We start from the raw sequence: 18649 nt of genomic DNA, 5'->3' as shown, positions 1-18649 counted from the left end.
ATAATAATAATTAAAAAAAAAAAACTTGCTATTAAAATTTCAAGTATTGCTTCTATTACAGCTTCAGTTGGATACGTCTTTATCAGTGACCTTTACAGCTATAGTCTACCAAAAGCTTTTATTATTACAACAAATACCACATTACAAAAATACAAATGTTATCAAGAAAACAATATTGCTTGAGTAAATGTATTTAGTTACTTTCCAGTTTTGACTAAGAATTATAGTGTGTGAGGCAGAGTAACCTGTGCAGGTATGTGGGACCCATCTATTATAAATGAGGGAGGTATCGCTGTGCTATTCTAACCGAGGCAGAAAGAGAGAAAGGAAAAAAACATATCAATAATTGAAGCCAAATCAGTTTAGAGCGCCTTCAGCCCTCCTCCTGTCAGTGCAATGAAGTCAGTGCATGCAACTGGTGTCTGTGACAGCAGCTGAAGTACCTAGAGTGCATCTGTTTATGTTTTGGGGACATTTTTGAAAACATTTTTGAAAAGTTTTGTAGTGAAGAGGCAGTGACACTGTGGATCATCATGATACCATGGTGGACCCACTGCTAGGGCTGCTGTCTTTTCTGTGCAGGAGCCTGCTTCTAGTCTCCGCTTATGGTAAGAGTACGTATATTTTACCTATGCCTAACTTTAGACAGGCGTGATGAGGTCAACATAAATTTTTGTAGTTAAAGTAAGTAATGAAAAATATATTGTATTTTAAAATAGATTTCATTGGCCTTTCAATTTTGCAAGTTCATAGAGCTGTTGCTCCAGTTTCATGTCTCTTATAGCTGTGCAGTAGCTTGCAGAATACATTTAAATGCATTTTAGGAGTACTAGAATTAAAGGGGCACTATGGAAATTTGTTGATAGAGGTTTTTGTTTAGCCTGGAATGTTCCACAAAATGGCATACAACTTAACAATCTCCATGGAGACAAGCAGGGTACAAAACAAACCAAGAACTGTTCTGGCAATAAAAGCACCTGTCATTGAATAAATGAAAGGTGGTAGAGCTTTAAATATGGTTCTGTCAAACATTCCAGCAATACAAATTAATAGGTGACAAATCCTCCACCAGAACACAGTGCACCTTTAATTCTATATATGCAAAAGGTTCAAAAATTAAAAAATAAAATAAAATAAGATGACCTATTCATTGGTGTGCAATTAAAGTGTGATGTTTTCCCTGAAAGTAATGCATCTTGTAACTGTACACTTGTAGGGTACATGACACCGCCCGTGCCTTTTCCGTCATCACTGGAGAAGCTCGTGCCGAATCCGAGTGGGGAGGTGGTGTACCAAAAGTCCAGTGTGTATGGTGTCGTGGACAGAGCTGTGATCCTCGACTGTGGTCCAGCTACACTGCTACCTGATATCTACATATGGAGTTTCACCAAACCTGGCTCTCAAGAAATCAAAAATGTGGTGTATGATTTGGGCAAAGGACACCGGATGCAAGCCCTTGCACGGACTTTGGGGCAAGTCACAGTCATTTCAAACACTGCGTCTCTCAGTATTGAGCAGTTGGCACTGGCTGCTCACGGAGTGTTCACGTGCCAGGCCATCTATGATACAGCCACAGAGGCACGGTTCTACTACTACTACGTGTACTTGACTGTCCGTGGTAAGGAACGGGACATGCATTACACTGGTGTTACTACAGCAACGTATTACGGTCTCTGTGTGAATGCCAGCAGGTGTAATTAAACTTGTGTGACTGGTGGTGGTGGTGGTCAAAAGAGACTGTGTCTTTGATCACTAAAGGAATAAATAAGATGATTCACTATCTGCATGTCTCCATAGAAATGTTCCATAGTTTGGCTATAGAGCTAGCTCTGTAAATGGGGTATAGATATATTTAGGCCATGTTACAAGTGACACTAAGAACGCATGTTCAAGTTATTTATATATCAATAAAAACATCTGTAATTGAATAAATGCAAGATATAGAAGTTTAATGACATACTGTCAAACATGGGGAAAGCATTAACATTTTCACAGAGACAAGCAGGTGACAAGCACCCTCAAAGTAGCACTTTTAAGCATCAGAATATGATGCAAAAGGCCAACGATTAGTAACTTTATTATTGTATTATCATGTAGCCCTACTATAACGTTATAGCCTAATATTAACAGTACAAGGGTAATTAGTGGAGGGAGATTGAATTACCATACAAAAAACAAAATTGCTATTTTTTTTTTATTCCAGTTCCCATCAGCAAACCTTATCTGGAGGTAAGCGAGTCCTCTCCGGTGGAAGGAAACACTGTTCGGATGCGCTGTAATCTGGAGAATGGGACAGGCCCGATACAGTATGAGTGGCACCATGAAAACATGAACGGCAGTGTGACGATATTTGGACAGGGAAATTCCAGTGTCGTTGATGTGAACAACATTAACCGCAACAACACCGGGTGGTACCGCTGCCAGGCCCAAAATCCAGTCAACAGCGAACAGTCGGACCGCACCTGGTTGAGCATTATATGTAAGTAGGTCCATATCACTGCAGGTAGAATAAAAATTTTGTCAAAAACAATATATGTAGATGATCAAATGCCATTATTCCCAGGCACTAAACTACTACTTTGCTATAGCTTTGGGCCCAAAAATGTGTGCCCAGGCTTTTCTTCACTATGATAGCCTTTGATGGCCCCAGGCATGCGTTGTTCTTTAAAGGAGACATGGTATGCTGAATACACTTTTAACCATGTTGTAATGGTTTTCCCTCATCATTTCAGTGAGATTCAACCAGCTGTAATCTGCATGTGAAGAATTCTGCAGAGATCTGTAGTTTTGTATAGGAAATGAATGGACCTGTTCACAGGTCAATATTGTGCTACTATTAACAAAATGTAAAACTATGATCCAGGCATGTGATATGTGACATATTATGTCTTTTTAAGGCTTTTACAAAAATTTTACTTAATATGAAACTAATTTCAGAATTCTGGTAAACTAGTAAGCATTGTCCAGCCCAAACTCAAAAGCTATGTATCTTAAATAGTTCTTTTATTTAGTTTATTTAAAAATCTTGAATTAATGATGAATCAATTAGGAAGTAATCACCATTATAGTATTCTATTTTTGACAAAGCAATACTATAGAATATTTGGGACATTGTACTACTGTGACTATTAGGTATTTATTCTTTCCACAGTTGGTCCTGATGTTCCCCAAATTGACGTAACTCCGTACACAATGACAGAGCGAGGATACTCAGCCTTAGAGAGAGAGACTGTTTCTTTGATGTGCCAGGCTCAGTCTAATCCTCCCAGTCAATACGTGTGGCTCTATAACAACTCCCAGGTCTTTGGTGGACCCCAGTACACTATCACCAAGATCCTCCGCATGCACACAGGAGACTACACCTGCCTCGCCCAGAACACCTACCTGAACACCCGCTCCAAGAAGTCCATCAGCCTGACTGTCTACTGTGAGTGGGACCTTCTAAATCTTGACTTTATTTTACTTTTAACCCTTTACACTCTTTCACCTAATTTCCTCTGTGCATCTATCTAACAATCTACAAAGCACACTCATACATTTGCACAACATACAACCACATACACACTGCGGAGTGAGGGAGCAACAAGCTCTTCAGATGGACGGGGAGCTCAAAGGGACTCTTCTGGAAGGTACTAAATTGCAACATATCTGAAGGACAAACCAGAGCTTGTCATCTGTGAACAATTTTCTGCAGCTTGTCTTGAAAGTATAAAATGGATCAATCCAAATGTGTTGATATGGGTAAAGAGGTAAGGACATGATGAAAAGGTGACATGTATGCATTTCTAATTGGAAAGTTTGCAATATACATGAACCAGGCAAAACTTAATGGCCACCTGTCTGTTACATTTGTATGTGACACTTTAATTCAGTGTATTCATATGTAACTTTAGCTTTTCTGTGTCAAAGTAGCTTGTTTGTTGAATCATAATTTAGCTCTTACTAAACTTCAGTAGGTCTTATGCTTGCCCATTATACACATTAAAAAGTTTCTCTGTTGCCCTCATTGCCCTATTGTTGCCCTGTTCGAGGTTATATGAGTATTTTCGTCTGCTTATAAAATAGCATAGAAGCACTTTTACAACTTTTTTAATACTAGAAGTCCAGGTAAACAGTAAAAAAGGGTAAGCTATTGTTTCTCAAAATTACCTGGAAAGTGTGTGCTTGGTTATAAGGTCTGATTTATAATGAATCAGTTCACTCATTAACATGTGCACTGTAAGTATGTGTATTTTTTTCTCCTCAGTTGGTCCTGATCTTCCTCAAATAGTAGCAACATCCAATACAAGGACAGAGTCTGGATATACAGTGATTGAAAAGTACGCTGCCATCGAGAAAGACAATGTGTCTCTATTGTGTCAAACTCAGTCCAACCCACCCAGTGAATACATCTGGATCTACAACAACTCCCAGATCAGCAGCAGACCAGAGCTGACCATCTCCAGAGTCCTCCGAGCTCAGACCGGTGACTACATCTGTTTGGCCCAAAATGCTTTGCTTAACAGCAGCTCCACAACCAACATAAGCCTTAGTGTCTACTGTGAGTGAATGAATAGCACATTTTCTGTTATTTTCAGATCTCTTTTTGCTTGGTTTGAGGCCAATTATAATTGCCTACAGATCCCCCAGAGGGCCAGCCAACCTGCTCCATGGAGGCAGTGTCCAACCACAGCTCTCTGAGGCTGGTGTGTCTGTGGGCCGGAGGATATCCCACTCCAAAACTGAGCTGGAGCAGTGACTTTAACCTAACTCAACAAGAGAAAACTGACAAACAGCTGGTAAAAAACAAGGCTATCTATGTAGCTTCAGACAACAATACATTGAACAACAGCTCCTTCACCTGCAGAGGCACCCACCCTGCAGTCACTCAACCAGCTGAGTGCAGTGTGCACACATGTGAGTTTGGCAAAACAAAAAACAATATGTTCTTAAACATATTTCACATATTTTTAAGATATTCTACATTAATGTTATTTACTCTCCTGCAGATGTTTCTGATGAAGACCTTCAGTGTTTCTTTAGTGTGAACTGGCCTCAATGTGACACTGTCCTGCCTCTGGGAGGGCGGGGTCCCGAGGGCCCTGGTGTGGTGGGACGGCCCAGGTGGGCACAGTAAACCTGGGCAAGAGGGCTCCAATAACATGACCATTAGATATGGCACTCTGCGCACTGAAATGCCCTACACCTGTCATGCCAGACATCCACTTCTGACACTGTCAAAAACCTGTAACATTACATTGGGTTAGTGTACTTTATACCATCTTACCCCAAACCTGGGACCACATGCACAAACACTAACAAAAGGCTCCAAATGTACCCCGCAGTTGCAGTCAGTAGACCCTCCCTGCTGCTCAGTGAAGCATCCCCACTGGAAGGATCCTCCATTTCTATGATATGCAAAGTCCAAAATGGGACAGGGCCAATCCACTATGAGTGGTACTATGAAGCACAGAATGGGGACACTTTTAAGGTTACTCAAAGCTACAGCAGTGCCCTCCATCTATCCAGTCTCCAACATAATCAAACTGGCTGGTATCGCTGTGGGGCCAATAACCTTGTCAACAGCCAGCAATCAGACCCCATATGGGTGGACGTCATTTGTGAGTGTCTCTTTTAAATTTAATTTAAAAGCAAATCAATGAAGGGTAAATGTTTCCCCATTATTACAGAAGACAGTGATGACCCCTCATTCTCTAATTTCCAACTCCTCAGCCTAAAACAGGCTTAACAATTAATTGGTAAGACACATCATACTGTTAGTGTCTTGCATTATTGTAAAAATATACATACATACTGATCATACAGGGTCTGCTTGATGATTAGAGACATTCAATGAAATGTATACTCAAAGAATTATATTAAATAAAACTATTCATATAAGTACCTAAGTCACCTGGAGTATGTCTGTGGGAAACACTGAAAGTGTAGCCAAACTAATGATTTATAAATCTCTTTGCAGACTCCCCTGTGAACTCCTCCCACTGCTCCATGGAAGCAGTGTCCAACCACAGCTCTCTAAGGCTGGTGTGTCTGTGGGCCGGAGGATATCCCCCCCCAAAACTGAGCTGGAGCAGTGACTTAAACCTAACTCAACAAGAGGAAACTGACACACACCTGGTGAAGAACACAGCCATCTTTGAGGCTTCAGACGACAATACATCGAACAACAGCTCCTTTACCTGCAGAGGCACCCACCCTGCAGTCACTCAACCAGCTGAGTGCAGTGTGCACACATGTGAGTGTGAACAAGCACAAAACTATGTCCTTATAAATAGCCATTATAAACTGGGTTCACTCAGTCTGTCAAATAGAATAGTTTGCTTTAATTTCTAAAGTAAGAAAAATAAGTTGGCAAAAAAAAGGTTCACATTATTTAACTCATCTACAGATGTTCCTACTGAAGACCTTCAGTGTTTTTTTAGTGTGAATGGCCTCAATGTGACACTGTCCTGCCTCTGGGAGGGCGGGGTCCCGAGGGCCCTGGTGTGGTGGGACGGCCCAGGTGGGCACAGTAAACCTGGGCAAGAGGGCTCCAATAACATGACCATTAGATATGGCACTCTGCGCACTGAAATGCCCTACACCTGTCATGCCAGACATCCACTTTTGACTCTGTCAAAAACCTGTAACATTACATTGGGTTAGTGTACTTTATACCATCTTACCCCAAACCTGGGACCACATGCACAAACACTAACAAAAGGCTCCAAATGTGCCCCGCAGTTGCAGTCAGTAGACCCTCCCTGCTGCTCAGTGAAGCATCCCCACTGGAAGGATCCTCCATTTCTATGATATGCAAAGTCCAAAATGGGACAGGGCCAATCCACTATGAGTGGTACTATGAAGCACAGAATGGGGACACTTTTAAGGTTACTCAAAGCTACAGCAGTGCCCTCCATCTATCCAGTCTCCAACATAATCAAACTGGCTGGTATCGCTGTGGGGCCAATAACCTTGTCAACAGCCAGCAATCAGACCCCATATGGGTGGACGTCATTTGTGAGTGCTTTGATAAAATTAAATTTTATTGCATATACTCAGAGAAGATTTCAAAATCTTGACATAATTTTCTCTCTAAAGACTCCCCTATGAACTCCTCCCACTGCTTCATGGAGGCAGTGTCCAACCACAGCTCTCTAAGGATGGTGTGTCTGTGGGCCGGAGGATATCCCACTCCAAAACTGAGCTGGAGCAGTGACTTAAACCTAACTCAACAAGAGGAAACTGAGACACACCTGGTGAAGAACATGGCCATCTTTGTTGCTTCAGACAACAATACATCGAACAACAGCTCTTTTACCTGCAGAGGCACCCACCCTGCAGTCACTCAACCAGCTGAGTGCAGTGTGCACATATGTGAGTGTGAACAAGCACACAAAAACTAATGTTAGGTCCTTGTAAATAGCCATCGTGTCTATTACAAACAGGGTTTAGAGAATCAGGCATATATTTTTAGTATGTAAATTATAAAAACAAAGTGGCCACAAACAAAAATCTAAAACTGTCCTCCTACAGATGTTCCTCATGAAGAGCTCCAGTGTTTCTTTAGTGTGAATGGCCTCAATGTGACACTGTCCTGCCTCTGGGAGGGCGGGGTCCCGAGGGCCCTGGTGTGGTGGGACGGCCCAGGTGGACACAGTAAACTTGGGCAAGAGGGCTCCAATAACATGACCATTAGATATGGCACTCTGCGCACTGAAATGCCCTACACCTGTCATGCCAGACATCCACTTTTGACTCTGTCAAAAACCTGTAACATTACAATGGGTTAGTGTACTTTATACCATCTTACCCCAAACCTGGGACCACATGCACAAACACTAACAAAACTCTACAAATGTGCCCCACAGTTGCAGTCAGTAGACCCTCCCTGCTGCTCAGTGAAGCATCCCCACTGGAAGGATCCTCCATTTCTATGATATGCAAAGTCCAAAATGGGACAGAGCCAATCCACTATGAGTGGTACTATGAAGCAGAGAATGGAGACGCTTTTAAGATTGCTCAAAGCTACAGCAGTGCCCTCCATCTATCCAAGTCTCCAACATAATCAAACTGGCTGGTATCGCTGTGGAGCCAATAACCTTGTCAACAGCCAGCAATCAGACCCCATATGGGTGGATGTCATTTGTGAGTGCTTTGATAAAATTAAATTTTATTGCATATACTCAGAGAAGATTTCTAAATCTTGACATAATTATCTCTCTAAAGACTCCCCTATGAACTCCTCCATCTGCTCCATGGAAGCAGTGTCCAACCACAGCTCTGTAAGGCTGGTGTGTCTGTGGGCCTGGAGGATACCCCCCCCAAAACTGAGCTGGAGCAGTGACTTAAACCTAACTCAACAAGAGGAAACTGGCACACACCTGGTGAAGAACATGGCCATCTTTGAGGCTTCAGACAACAATACATCGAACAACAGCTCCTTCACCTGCAGAGGCACCCACCCTGCAGTCACTCAACCAGTTGAGTGCAGTGTGCACACATGTGAGTGTTCAAGAACACATTAAATGGGTTAATGCCCAAGAAAACTAAATAGTTGAGCCTTGATTTGAGGTGTTGTATCTTTGACAGACTGAGGAAACCCACAGTTTACTCATAATCTAAATCAGTGTGTTAGTGTTAGACCATTGATTGACCATTTCATTGTATTCCTACAGATGTTCCTACTGAAAAGCTCCAGTGTTTCTTTAATGTGAATGGTCTAAATGTGACATTGTCCTGTCTCTGGGAGGGCGGAGTCCCGAAGGCCCTGGTGTGGTGGGACGGCCCGGGTGGGCACAGTAAATCCGGGCAGGAGGGCTCCAATAACATGACCATTAGATATGGCACTCTGCGCACTGAGATGCCCTACACCTGTCATGCCAGACACCCACTCCTGTCTCAGTCAAAAACCTGTAAAATCACAATGGGTTAGTACACCACGACCATGTTGGATCATTCTAACCCATTTACATTTAAGAAATACCATTTAGTCTAAAACATTATGTATGATTTTTGACAGCTCCTCTCAGCAAACCAAACCTAGTGATGAGTAATGCTTATCCATTGGAGGGCTCCACTGTCTCGATGCACTGCAGTGTACAGTCTGGGACTGAGCCAATCCAGTTCATGTGGCACTATCACGCTGTGAGTGGGAACACCTCGAAATTCGCACAAAACACCAGTGTGGTCAAGCTGACAGTCAAACGTAGCGACATGGGTTTGTACCGCTGCCTGGTCCAAAATCCAGTTAACAACATTCAGTCAGATTGGACCCTATTAAATGTCACTTGTAAGTAGATGGATTTCATCGTTACTGTTCATTTGGAAGTAGAAATTAACTTGAATATTGTGTTACTAGATGGTCCAGAGTTTCCTGAGATCAGTCTAACTCCAAACACAGTAGAAGAGCGTGGCTATATAGCACTGGAGCAGGAGACAGTTTCCTTGTTGTGTCAGGCCAAGTCCAATCCACCCAGTCAATACATTTGGTTCTACAACAACTCACAGGTAGGGGTAGGCAATGTTGACCAAATCAATATTATGTCTATCCAGCAGAAATGTGTTAAAACATGTATTTATATGCATTAGTTGATATCATATTTTTCTGCCCACCTACTCACAGGTGAACAGTGGACCACAGTTCACTCTTAAAGACATCCTTCGGACTCAGACTGGAGACTACACCTGCTTGGCCCAAAATAGTTTCCTCAACACTCGCTCCAAGAAGTCCGTCAGCCTGACTGTTTACTGTGAGTGAGACATTTAAATAGCAGAATGACCACAATTTAAAAGTGCATAGGATAACATTTAGTAATCAGAAGTATATATAGTACAAACATAAGTAATGCATGAACAGAAAGTCTCAATTTAAGGATCAAACTGGCTTAAATTTACTGTGAGTATAGACTGTGTCTTAGAAATTTTAAAGGACCATATGGCAGCAGAAAATAGAAGAGAGTGATCTGAAACACTGGATGGATTGAAGTAAAACAAAAAAGGGAAATTAGCTATACTGAATTCTGCTTCTGCATTTATCTCTGAGCTTTAGGTATTCTGAAGTTTACTCTCAACTCCTTAATCTTTGCTATCATTAAATATCTTTCTTTAAATATAATTCTTCTGTTAATTCAATTCTTTTGTTTTTTTATGATTTCTAGTACAGTGATGGCCTTGAATGCTGCAGTGATGGTCTAACACTTGTTTCTTTTTTATCTGCTTAGGTGAAAAGTTCACAGTTGCTCATCAACACATTTAAAAAGTCACCACACACTCATTTCTTCTATAACTCTAAATCGCTTACTTAACTTTAATTCTCTGGTTCTGTGTACTGAAAATACATTATTTTTTGTTTGCTCTTCAATATGTGCTGTACAAGCTGATTCAGTGCTTTTCTAAATTCTGTCCACAGACCCCCCTGATGGTCTGCCCACTTGTTCTGTAGAGGGCACACTTGAGCACACGTCTCTCAAACTGCTCTGTATTTGGCCCGGTGGATTCCCATCCCCTAAACTCATTTGGAGCGGAGAACTTGTGGACCAAGAAGGGGTGAACCCAAACACCAACACTGCCACATTGCTGTACACACAAGGCACTGCATCAAACAACAGCCTGTTTAAATGTCAAGGATCACACATGGCTTTAAAACAGCCAGCAGAGTGCAGTGTGCAACCATGTAAGTATGCTGCCAGCCATTCACAAAAACAAAAAGAGTTTGGATTACCCCATTATCTCATAATCCATTCGTGTTTTGTTAAAAAAAAGAAAAAAAAGAAAAAAGAAAGAAAAAGAAAAGAAACTTACTTGTTGAAGCAGCTCAAAAGATCTTAGAAAAATCCACAAGCCTGTGCCAGTCCCAAAATTGAACAAACGGAGGACAGGATGGGCATCTGATGCTAAAACCTGAAATACATGCACATTTCTTGAGGCAGTGTGAGAAATTTGCTATGGCAATGCCACATTGAAGACACAATGTCTCTTAAAAACAAGAACTCTTTTTGAAAGGTTTTAGTTGTTATCACTGCTTAGCATAGTTTAATTAACATAACATAACTGCTCACTAACCAACATATATCTATATTTTAAGATTCTCCTGCAGGGGAGCCCCAGTGCTCTGCTTATGTGACCAGCAACAACCAGAACCTGATGCTGTCCTGCTCGTGGGATGGGGGGTTTCCAAAAGCACTGGTGTGGTGGGAGGGTCCAGGTGTTCAGGGCAAAGGCGGACAAGAGGCATCCAACATCCTGATCCTTCGCTATGGGACCGTCCCCAATGAGCAGCCCTATGTTTGCTATGCAAGACACCCCCTAGTGGCAAAGACTAAGACCTGCACTGTTCCACTTGGTAAGTGTGAAGTTACTTTAAACTATACAAAGACAATATGTTGTAATAATAGGACAATTTATTTTTAATATTTAGCTTAATTGTATACATCTTTTTAGCACTTTAAAGAGCTTGTGGTTATATGTGCTTAATTGAAAATGTTGTTATTCATATGCAAATTGTACATTGCCTTTCTAACTTTGCAGAGCCTCCAGTGCTCCAAACACAGCGCAGGACAGTGACAGTGTTCGAAGGCACTGATGTTCAGCTTACATGTAGTTTGATGGACAATAATCTACCTTCAAACGAAATCACTTGGTTCAATAATCGAGGTGTGGGCGTGATGGACACCTCTAAGTACCTGCTGTTGCGCTCCTCTGCCTGGGCCAACCTCACTGTCCGGGACACAGATGAGATCCAGGACAGTGGCCAATACCGCTGCACCACTTCTAATGCTGTTGGAGGAACAGAAATCAATGTCACTTTAGTGGTCAAAAGTGAGTACTGGATTATGATTATAATTGTAGGACACTTGCTGAGGCAGTAAACATTAAAATTGGACATATCATTAGGACCAATTATCAAAATGACCAAGTTTTAGTAGAATTCATCTATTCTGTAGTGTTTTTTAGGTGTCTAATAAATAATACTACAGTGACAAAAAACAGAATTATACATAACAAAAATAGAATAGATAAAATAGTAAAAGTCTGAAAGTGCAAGCCATAAACATAGCATTTCCCCCTTGAAACAAATTCAGGATTAGACGGGGTAAAAGAACATTCAAGATCAGACTATTTTGAACTAACATTTACTGGTTTACATGTTTGGTCAGGACACCCCATGCCCCCCAATGCGTCTCTGGTCAGTGTTGTGTACAACAGCCCTCAGAGAAACCAAGTGGATCTGGAAGTGGCAGGTGCACAATGAAGAAGAGTACAAAGGAGGCTGGACAGGTTTCATATTGGAGTATTCGTGGATGTTTGAAAAGCCTGGCAGGAGAGGAGGCAAAAACGAATCAATCATAGTGCTACATCCAGAGAAGATTGCATCTATCTGGTACAGTAGCATCATCCAGGACCCAGACCAGCGGACACACACGCTCGGGAGCCTCACCCCAACTATCACCTACCAGTTTAGAATCACCTCCATCAACCATCGCACCCTGGGACACCCATCTGCACCAAAATCTCCAGGTAAGGTCTTGAAAAGTCTGAACAAAAACACATTAGTTTGGTGAACCTGTAATTGAAAAAGGAAAAATGTTAATATTGTTCTGTTTTTCTGAGAGAATAACAGTTTTTCTTCTTCCACTCAGGTGAAAGAAAACACAATTCACTACATCCACAAAGATACACACATTCTCTTTTCCTCTACTATTTCTTCTCTGACTGTCCTGTTGGTGTGAAAATTACATACATATACATGTAACATTAGATAAAAGTGCTCAGCCCATGCCAGCAACTAGTAGCTTCTGCACTGCAGTTACTAGTTGTAACAGTCAGAAATTATGTAGGCAACATCACCAATGACTATAGTAAGTAGGCCTACTCTTATATTGGTATGTTGTTTACACCAATTACAATGACTTTATACTCAAAACTTGCATGGGGTGAAAACCATAGTGGTTAGTTAATAGTTCTTCATAGAGTAATGTTAATTAAGAACCATTTAAGCCTCTATCCCAATGAGTAACTGTGGTGTGTTGCAGCGGAACCTCGTCAAAACTCGTTACCGGCGATCATCGGCGCGGCCATCGGTGGGATGCTTTTCGCAGCGATTCTCACAGCACTGCTGCTCATGTACATCATCCGCAACCGCAACAACAACCCACGTGAGTTTTACATACAGTGAACAAAACACAATTTTTTGATTGTGTGGACAATCTTTGGGGCCCCTCTGCAGCTTCAGATGCCTCCCAAATCCTCAGAACCTACTATGGGAACCACTGATCTCGAGAAACATTTTACTGGGAACCCCTCTCCAGAGATCTGATCTGTAACTTGGCCTTATGCATCTCCATGAAGATAGACAAATTTAATCCCATACTGTGGATCATTCTAGAATAGAACATCACCAAGGACACAAGCATTCCTCCACCATAAAAGTTGCGCAGTATGCCTTATAGTATTATTTTGCAAAACCACCGTTGAGCAATCTTATTGTGAAAGTTATTTAAGAAGTAGTACAGCAAATACTACAAAATAAATTCATAGCAGTATACTTATATATAGAGCACTTCATGACAAGTATACAGTATGACCAAATTAAATGTTATGTTATATCTAAATATTCATTTTGTCATAGCCCTGCTATTTCAAATTCATTAGTAAACTTCAATGTGTTTGCTTTTCTTTCAACAGGGCTACATGACCTGTTGTTTGGCAGGTAAGCATACTCTATGTAAATACTATGTTTCGGCACAGTCATTTCAAAATACTAAAATGTGTTTATTGTTTTTCTCTTTCAGACAACATAGCCAGTCAAGAGAAAACATCAACTTTCCAGAAGATGAGGTGATGGGATCTGCAGGGGGAATAGAGGATATTGGTGGATTATCAAGTTCAGGTAAGGCAAATTATGTAATTGTTATGTTGATCTTAGTTGTTAATTTTATGAAATACTTATATTGATAGATACTACTAAAATCTGCACAATTTTGCTAGCGATAATAATCATACATCATTGTACATTCATTAATACACATTAGTTTAATTATACATTTTAAAACATGTAAAAAAAAAAATACAGATCAATATGGCTTTCTCTGTATCCTGCATGTGTATGAGTATTAGATGCTGATATGCCTAAATCTGAACTGCAGGTCCTACAATGGCTTTGCCCCGTGCAGCTTCACCCCTCACTGTCCCCTCCCAGAGTGCCACTCCCAGCACCGGCCAACCGCCCTCTGACCCGGCCTTTGATGATGGCAACGAACCAGTCAATGTCACCATCACTGTCAAAGCTACATAATTCTCTCCAGGCCGCCTGCCACAAAAAGTTTTTCACATTTTTTAACTAGTTAATTGTTATCAAACTTAAGTCAATTTAAAATACCACACTTTTAACTGCTGTAATTCAACTTACACTATGGCATGGTTCCTTCTAAATCATTTTTGTTACTTTATTCCTTTAATCATTTATGCAATTTTGGTCAATAAACTTTGTTCTTTTAAGAATAATTATTTCTAATGGGAAACTAAGTTCATAAAAAAAACAACTGTCCTGATTGTTGTGGAAAGAGTCAAAAGATCTTTAAAAGTAATAATTTATTCAAAAACAATGAGCTATATCATGTCAAACAAACAAACGAAGCTACGTGAACAAAACACTAAAATATGGACCGTTTGGTAAGTTATATTCAAACCTAAACATAATTAACATTTAGGAAAATTCACATTATTTTCAGAAACACAAAGGTGGGGCAAAGACCAGAACAATAAAAAGTGAACACCTAAATATTTACAAGTTTGTCAGTCCAAAGTGTGTGAGCTTCACTGTAAACTACCAGAGGGGAGGAGGTCAGTTGAGTGGTAACAACACCTTCTGGGTGCTGATGATGTCACCAAGTTTCTGTTTTATCTTAACAAAGAGACGCTTGAACTCAAGACCATCTCCCTGAGGAAAAAAAAATTGAACAAAATTAATTTCATTGTTTTTACACCATGCTTAACAAAAATGTATGGGAGGCCTCACTGAGTGCAAGTATATATATCATACATGTGTATGTGAAGGGCAGTACTATGTATAGTAGAAGTAGAGGGGAATAAAGCCCCTGAATGTTAAAATATACAACAAGTAACCTATATGCTTGGTTACATTTTGAAAATGCATAAATTCTGACAACTTGTAATGCTGTAAATACATGTAAGACTTGCCTTAGACAGCCTGAAGTCCAGCAGCACCTTGTGATACATCTCTAACACATGAACTTTAAAAATTAATTTGTTGTTACGTTTATCAAGCGTACTTAACGTCACCTAAAAAATAAAACATTTCTTAAAATGGAATAAAACAAACAAACAAACATCTTACAGCATTTGCTATTTGTAAGGCAATTTTACCTGTTTGGTGCAGTTGATTTTGAAGGTAATAGCTAAATTAACACTGATATCTTTGAGGGCACACAGAGAGGCATCAGCATCAACATTAGTGAAAAACCGTGTCATTCTCCGCACCAATCTCTGCCAAGGATTCTTCAAAACAAAAAGTACAAACATAGGTTTAAAAAAAAGAAAAAAAAAAGGACAACAACAAAAAAACATAAATAATAATTATTCAAGGACATAAATTACCTGACTGGCCCCAGGTGTGCCCACAAGTTGACTTCCGAGGAGCATGTGTTCTGGTCTGATAGGCTGAGAGAAGCTGAGCAGACCATCACTTGGGCCGTTAAATGCATTCTCAAAACTTCCCGGGGCAAAATCAGGCTGAGAGCTGGAGAACTGCATTCGGTCATCACTATAGAAAGAAGAAAGGAATAATAATAATTCAAGACAATGGCTACTAAGGATTTAATAAACAAACACCAATAATTAATATCACCTATTGGTTCGCGACAGTACAGGATCAGTGCGAAGGTGCTTGCTTCCTGGTGGTGGTGGTTTAACACCTACAAAGACAAGATAATATAAGTTATACATTACATAATGTGTGATCAAGTCATACTTTTGTATTCAAGCAAAACTTGCCTTGAGTAAACCAGCGGTCATTTTTAATGTCAGAAATGCTAATCCTCTTATCAGGGTCTGGTAGGAGCAGCTTAGACAATAAACCTCAAAACAGAAAATTAATTTGTTGATTAAGGCTGTAGATGACATAAGTGTCAATCATAGACTGAATAAAGAAGTGGACTAAGGGAGTGTGACACACCAATAGCGTTCGACTCCAGTCAAATGAAGCTCATGAGGCTGGCAGTTATAGTTAAATATTAGTAATTATATAAGGAATTTATTACCAGAAAAAAATAAAAAAAAAATAAAAACATCAGGATCATATTGAGCCAGTTTATACAATAATTTTAAGACCAAAATGATGAGGCTCACAGCAGGAGTTACAAAGAGAGGGTGACAATTTTTCAATGTAAAGTAATTTGGACCCAGAGTCAATGGAGCCGGAAGCGCCACCATGCGGCATCTAGCAGGTTAATTATGCCCATTTATATATACAGTCTATGGTGTCAATGTACAAGAGTTAACAAAAAATGTGTGTTATTGTCTTAGATTTGGTCCAATTTTTAAATGTTAGCAATACAGTAGCTTACCAAGAAGCATGGGTTGGATTTTTTTCCAAGGAGGTAAGTAGGTCTTCTTTTGTAACCAATCTGAGTACTCTTGACAGCTTTCACTTGGTTGATCCCAAGGCAACTCTAAAATAAATTATCATTAATTAAAACGAATGTTACAAGTAATTTCATTTAAATACGTTTTACAAAATTCTAAAGAGTAAAGGTTCCTACCTCCAGCCAACATAGCTGTGAGCACTATGCCACAAGCCCAGATGTCGGCTGGTTGAGCTCTAAACTCTGTTTGGCTTAAAAGCTCAGGAGCCACATAGGGCAATGTCCCACAGATACGGGACAATAGACGCTCTCGTCCTTTGAAGCGAAAGAGTGTTGCTAAGCCAAAATCTGTTAGCTTCAGGTTATCTGAGAACAAGCGTAATACGGTCAGTTCATGTTAGCATTTGATTATTTGGATATGGTTGTAACTTACCTTTGTCGTCAAGCAGAATATTCTCAGGTTTGATGTCTCTGTGAGTTATGCCGATGCTGTGAAGGTACTCCTGCAAAAGTAAATTAAAACATTAATAGGAGAAAAAATAACGGTCAGAATCAGTACTTAAGTGTAAATGTCTTCTTACCACAGCTCCTATAAGCTGTTTGAAAAAGTGATGGGCATCTTTTTCTGGCATTCCAACATCAGGCTCTATTTTAAACAGTAAATTAAGCAGCTAAAATCTTTGTTTGACTGAAAAAAGTATTGTTCAATGACATCTTTAAAATATCAAATACAAATTGACCAATTTACTCAGATACATTTTAAATTAGGGATGGGAGATTTGGCTAAAAAAAATCAAATCAGTTTTTATTTTTTGCTAACGCTGGACAATTACAATTTTAATCAGAGCAGGGACTGCATGTCTTTCAAACAGGGGAAGCTGTTTAAGTTCTCATTTTTATCCTATTAATTAAGAAATTGTCTTCGATTACATTTGTATAAATATGTAATCTAATTTTAATCTATAACCCTATTTTGCAAGTAAGAAAATTAGGAGTACAACTGATTCATCACGATTTTGCAATCACGATTTTTAATCAATAATCTTATTATTAAGAAAACGAACTGATTTTATTAATTGTCCAGCCCTATTTTGAGGCAATGTTTAAAAGTGTGGCTTTCATGTAATTTTCAAAAAGAAGCAGCCCACCTATACGGTCAAAAAGCTCTCCACCCGAGCAGTACTCGAGGAACAGGTATGTGATGGTCCCTTCATGCCGCTGGCCATAGAAGCGCACAATGTTTTGGTGATTGAGAGACTTAAAAAACAGAAGAAACATATTAAGTTTAAACAAATCAGTATGTATGTAATGTATTGCAAAAACGCATGTCTAATAGATAATAATAGTGTGGAACTTATCACTGACCTTATGCACACAGATTTCTTTCTTGACATTTTCAGCACACTCTTTAGATTGACTAGTATCAATCACTTTCACTGCAACAGCCTCCTCCGTCTGTCTATTCACCAGTAACCTGACTCTAAAGACAGAACAAAAGCACAAATTAACAGATGCACAAACATAACACAAAAAATGTATACAACCATTACAGTGGCAAGACAGTGAGGCTGGAGTTCACGTTTCTTGCTTAAATGTAATAAATAAAAGTAACCTACTCTCCATAAGCTCCTTCTCCAAGAGTCTGAACAACGTCCCAGTCTTGCACAAAAGGTACGGCCATGCTGCAGATGAGAAAAATAATGTAACTTCTGTACTCCAAATTCACAATTCAGCTATTTCAAGTCTACGTTCACACTGGTGAAGTAACCAAAATGTGTTTATCTACTATGTGTACAATCGTACCTGAACACTCGGATGCCAGCAGTGTTTCCTAAACAAAAATCACTCTTTTTATTCAATTTAACCAGCAGTAATCCAGTGCTTAAATCCAGTGCTGGAAATTTGGCGGGGTGTTGTCATAATGTTTTGTCAACTTCCGTCTCGTTTTTTTCCTTTCTTCCTGTTGAACATAGCGCTTTAGCGCCATCATGTGGTGCTTTGTATTAGCGGTGGTTTTCAGGCCTGTTATGCCCTAACACCGGCAATTCAAGACCAGAATGTTTCTC

The 18649-nt window shown here is 40.0% G+C and overlaps 2 protein-coding genes across 2 annotated transcripts; one reads left to right on the top strand and one right to left on the bottom strand.

Moving 5' to 3' along the window:
* Positions 1 to 1221: 1221 nt before the first annotated feature.
* Positions 1222 to 14275, top strand: LOC129407396 (V-set and immunoglobulin domain-containing protein 10-like 2). The gene is given in 12 exon segments (XM_055148246.1): positions 1222 to 1618; positions 2204 to 2479; positions 3152 to 3427; positions 10391 to 10654; positions 11066 to 11323; positions 11509 to 11799; positions 12138 to 12214; positions 12216 to 12498; positions 13014 to 13136; positions 13666 to 13690; positions 13773 to 13870; positions 14127 to 14275. Coding segments are annotated over 12 exon segments (2517 nt in total).
* A 278-nt stretch (positions 14276 to 14553) lies between these two features.
* Positions 14554 to 18565, bottom strand: chek1 (checkpoint kinase 1). Its single transcript, XM_055148564.1, has 14 exons — positions 18387 to 18565; positions 18200 to 18265; positions 17949 to 18063; positions 17732 to 17840; positions 17165 to 17229; positions 17017 to 17086; positions 16761 to 16949; positions 16566 to 16670; positions 15994 to 16077; positions 15848 to 15914; positions 15598 to 15763; positions 15367 to 15498; positions 15177 to 15282; positions 14554 to 14916 (listed from the first exon to the last, which is right to left on the bottom strand). Exons 2-14 carry the CDS (start codon positions 18262 to 18264, stop codon positions 14825 to 14827), a joined length of 1365 nt encoding a protein of 454 aa, XP_055004539.1. The 5' UTR covers position 18265; positions 18387 to 18565; the 3' UTR covers positions 14554 to 14824.
* Positions 18566 to 18649: the final 84 nt, after the last annotated feature.

The sequence above is a fragment of the Boleophthalmus pectinirostris genome, unplaced genomic scaffold, assembly GCF_026225935.1.
Source record: "Boleophthalmus pectinirostris isolate CB_2022bp ecotype Guang Dong unplaced genomic scaffold, ASM2622593v1 HiC_scaffold_12, whole genome shotgun sequence".
Taxonomy (NCBI): domain Eukaryota; kingdom Metazoa; phylum Chordata; class Actinopteri; order Gobiiformes; family Gobiidae; genus Boleophthalmus; species Boleophthalmus pectinirostris.
This window is presented reverse-complemented; position numbering and strand designations above follow the sequence as displayed.